Genomic DNA, 4,632 nt, shown 5'->3' with positions numbered 1-4,632 from the left:
TATAACACGTGTGACATTATACTATTAGAAGGATTTATACCATAAAATGTAGTGATCACACTCACCCACCTATTTCAAAATTATCCATATCCTTCCTTCATGAAAGTATTTTGCTTTTTGCTACGTAAATGAGCAGGTCTTGCTAGCATTCTTCTTGTTTGTTTAGATCTGCATCCTAATTCCATTGCCTCGACTTGAGGCCTAAAAAAGAGTAATGCTAGCGATACTAAAATTTTAAACTAAATTTGTAAACTAAATGACGTGTTATTAATAGAAAATAAACATGTTAATCAACACTTAAGTAATAATCTAATTATCAACACCCACGTCATTTGATTTATAAAATTTAATCTTTCTAACATTATCTTTAAAAAAAATTGTCCGGTTGAAGAATATGACAGCTACCAACGTTGGCATAATGCGCACTTCTTAATCATATATTAATTAGCACTCAGACTATTCCCTGCCAACAATAATAACTATATTAAATTTAATATTAATGTGGCATTGGTATGTACAGATGGAGAGAGGATCCGACGTGACAATCCTAGAAATCTTCCAATCACATCCGTTAATTGTATATCATACGGTCAGTTTTAATCAGGTCCGCGTGAGGATCCTCATTCGTGCGGATGTACTTCAAAAACAGAAAGTTTTGCTTAGTCCTCTAAACACCCTAGTTTAAATTTTGAAATTCGTGTCTTGAATCAATTAAACTAAAATAATTTAATGATAACACTCATCCTCAAGTCCAGTGCATAAATATCATCAATGCCCAACTTTGTTGAGTAAGCTATGACAAACTCCACTAGTCCTCAATAAGTAGGGGTGGGGCACGGTCCAATTCAGCCCAGTTCCGCCCTTGAATAGGAACTAGAAAATATCAACAGTTAAGTTTAATATGATTCCACTTAAATTTATTAATAAATCTGTACGGTTCAGTTTACGCAAATTTCGTTCGATTTATGCCGGTTTAAGGTTCGAACCAAAACTATATACATATATATTTTATTTTAAACTTCTACTTCCAATACCTACACACATTTCAACCAAAAATTCAAACAAATTTGAGTTCCCACTGTTAGATCCCACTGTTAGATCTTCAAGATTTGTGACTGGAAGATGAAAAGTTTACATACAAATATAATCAAAATATAGCTAGCTTCGAATCAAAATATACTACGCTAAAACATGTTGGGAACTGAATACTTCACTCTTCCTATGAGGAGGTAATGAGCGTTCTCACCAACTAAAAGCCCGAAATCAACCAAACCAAAGGCCTGAAATTGCAAAAATATCCTCCGAAGAAACCATTCCAGGTCGACCCACTTCACACTTATCAAATCCGAAATCAAACCTGAGAGATTACCCAACAAATCAGAGAAAAGCAATGGGAAACAAGCAGCCAACTATCGACAGAACTGACATAGACAAGGAGGTAGTGCGAGCACCTAAGCCAAAACTCTACATACCTCCCGACATATATGTGACAACTCGTGTTTATGATCAGTAGCTGCAGCCATTGATGGATGTTGGAGTGAGGGAGAAAGGAGAGGACCCGAGCACATGGGAGATCTGAGACAAAGCTAAGAGCCTAAAAGCAAAACAACCACCTAAGAGGGGGAGAGAAAGAGAAGTGAGTGGGCGACAAGACGAGAGAGGGTAGAGAATAAGGGTGGGTTGCCACCGTCCCCTCAACCAAAGGCAGGGGCCAGCCAGTAGGGGGTCGCTTCTTGTATTTTTCTCATAGGGCGAGAGTTATGTCCTCTCACAACGTTTACTTCCTGACGGTAGTTTAATAACAAAAGAAAAAGGTAGACAGAAAGAAAGAAACCAATAGTCCTACATGAAGGAAGTACATTAGCTATATCATTACATCCAAAATTAACAGCCAAGAGAAGTTAACCTCAACTTACATCGGTGCCAAGGCTGACTTTTCACACTACAACACATGTTTTCTGCACTGTTCCCTCTTTCCAGAAACAAACTAGATATTTTAGCACGGCCACAAAAACTTGAACGGAGCCCTAACTGGTGTAAAAATTTTTAGTAGGAACTTCTTATTGCGTGGGTGCTCATTTCAGAATGTCAGTTGAAAAAGATCCTATTTTCTATTCGAAATCTTTGCCTGCTGCATTACATATCAGAGCTTTGTTCTGTGCATGAATACAAGCTTACTTGCTTTAGTGATTTTCCGTCAACGCTATTATTCTATATGTGGCCATTTCTTTATGCTAAACTTTACTGGAGCAGTTTAGTCAATCGACACCTCACGGTGCGGAAAGAAATCCACCATCAGGGCAGATTACTTTGGTGATTAACTACTTAACGTAAAGACTAAGCTCTGATTTAAAACATTGCTCAACAGCAACTCATGTTTAAAGAACAAATGCCCAAAATAGAAAAAAATTCCATTCCTCTCCCTTTCTGAAAAGGCAGGCAAAGAAGGATAGCTAATCATCAAACAATTTAACTTCAGACACAATCTCACACTTCAAATACTACTGTTTATCATTTTCAATATTAAAACTCGTACCTTGTATGGCACGGATGTGTTTCTCTCAAGAACATAATACATATATATATATATATATATATATATGTATGTATGTATGTATGTATGGATATATGTACATATGCAAACTACAGAAAAGAGTAGTTCGTAATCCAGTGCCAAAGTCACTTCGGGCACAATAGCACCTGTTCCACCTTAAGGGCTAGGCTAAAGGGCGAGATGTGGGCTAGGCTAAAGGGTGAGATGCGGGTTTAGTGCAGTGTGGGACTATGGGAATGTGGTTTGTTAACTTGCGACTTATGAGAAATGCTATTGTGATTCAGCACTCCATCAAATTACAAGAAAAACTATTTGTATACGACTCAAAAATAAATTGAGTGACATAAACAAAATTGCCAAACGGTAGACACTACGAACAGAAAATAAACATGAAATCACAACATAAATCACTCAATTCAGAGTAAGTATTAAACATCAACAACTTATAACAAAAACTACGAAAGTTCCGAATCCTCAAATGCATTTGTCAAATTGCAAGTACAAAAACTAAGCATCAAAACCATAGATAAAGTAAAACAACCGAAAATACACTGTCCCCAAATAACCCAATTTACCTCTCTCACTCTCATACCGCTTTGGCCTCCGCCTTAGCATTCCCTCTATCGACCTTCTTCGCCTCCGCCTTTTCTGGTTTCGCTGCCTCCCCTGAGCAACACCCACCTTCATGATGGTGATGATGGTGGTGATGCCCATGCCCGTGCCCATGCCCATGACCATGCCCATGTCCATGCCCATGACTATGTCCATGCACCTTCTTCCCCTTGAGCTCCTTCCTCATATCATACGCATCTTCCCCATCGGCATAGTACTTCGCCTCCACATCATGAATCTTATACCCCAAAGTCCCCGTGTACAAATTGAACGCCGCCCGATTGCTCTTCCTCACGTGAAGCGACACGTACTCCGCCGCGAACACCTGTTCCATGGCGTTCTGGGCGGCGCTCATGAGCTTGGTGGCGAGGCCGAGTTTGCGGTGGGTGCGGAGGACGGCGAGGGAGGTGATGTGGCCGTGGCACTCGTTGCTCTCCTCCTCCATCTTGGCGAGGACGTAGCCGACGATGCGGCCGTTGTAGTCTTCGGCGACGTATAGAAGCTGCGGCCATGAGAGGATGTGGTAGAGGTAGTACTTCATCTGGTAGTTCTCAGGGAGGCAGAAGAGGTTGCAGGCTTGCATCGCCAGGAGGTCGTCGATGGTGGCCTTGCGTATGCACACCATGTTTGGAGCTTCTGGAGTTTCGAGGGTTAGGGTTTTGGGGTAGGAATTTGGTTTTGGGGAGGAAGAGAAACAGAGAGTGTTTGAGGTCAAAAGCAATGTGGGGGTGTTCTGGAATTTTCCATGGGATTGGGTTTCGGCCGAGTCATGGGCTTATATGGGCTTAAGTCTACACTTTTCAAACAAATATAAGTTGAAGTGAAATTAAAATTATGGAGGATTCCAGTAACGTATTACAAAATTTCTTTTAAAACAACTATTTTGTAAAACTGAACAAGATAAAACGATATTCACATTTATGATTTAAAAATGCATCTGGTAGTTTAATCCGGTAATGATTTTTCAGAATGATAACATAGAAAATCCGTCTGGTACCAATATCTAAAATGTTAAAAAAAAATGCTACAAATTTGTGTTTGGTAGTAATGACGACAACGGTGGCAGAGGTGGGCTGAGTCATGGGTTTGATGAATTTAAACATGGGTGATGCGAGAGACCAAATTTTTAAACCATCTTCAATAAACCACATGATGTAGTCACTGATAAATCATTAACAAAGAAATTCAAACTCGAAAGCAACAAAGCAACGGATTAAGAACTCGCACGAAAGCCGTTGCGCGTTACATCAATCGATCTAAAAAGTTTGTTTGCCTAACATTTTTCTTTAGGCTTATTTGTCGATTTTCCCCTGAACTTGTAAAGCATTGCCAATTTTTCTTTTGAACTTTAATTTTAGCCGATTACCCCCCTGAATTCTTATAATTAGCCAAATTCCCCCATGCGGTTAGATTTCCTAATTTTTCATCTGATATTTTGTCCATCCTAAACAAAAACGTATTTTTAT

The 4,632-nt window shown here is 39.5% G+C and overlaps 1 protein-coding gene across 1 annotated transcript; it reads right to left on the bottom strand.

Moving 5' to 3' along the window:
* Positions 1-2,933: 2,933 nt before the first annotated feature.
* Positions 2,934-3,920, bottom strand: LOC137748287 (N-terminal acetyltransferase A complex catalytic subunit NAA10). Its single transcript, XM_068488416.2, has one exon. It carries the CDS (start codon positions 3,789-3,791, stop codon positions 3,141-3,143), a length of 651 nt encoding a protein of 216 aa, XP_068344517.1. The 5' UTR covers positions 3,792-3,920; the 3' UTR covers positions 2,934-3,140.
* Positions 3,921-4,632: the final 712 nt, after the last annotated feature.

This window comes from Pyrus communis, chromosome 2, assembly GCF_041283825.1.
Source record: "Pyrus communis isolate YQ-2024b chromosome 2, ASM4128382v1, whole genome shotgun sequence".
NCBI classification, from domain to species: Eukaryota; Viridiplantae; Streptophyta; class Magnoliopsida; order Rosales; family Rosaceae; genus Pyrus; species Pyrus communis.
Note: the sequence above shows the minus strand (reverse complement) of the source record. Positions and strands in the feature narration are given on the sequence as shown.

What these genes read in the sequence shown, in the direction of transcription:
- LOC137748287 (XM_068488416.2), bottom strand. Translation starts at nt 3,791, where the DNA reads ATGGTGTGCATACGCAAGGCCACCATCGACGACCTCCTGGCGATGCAA.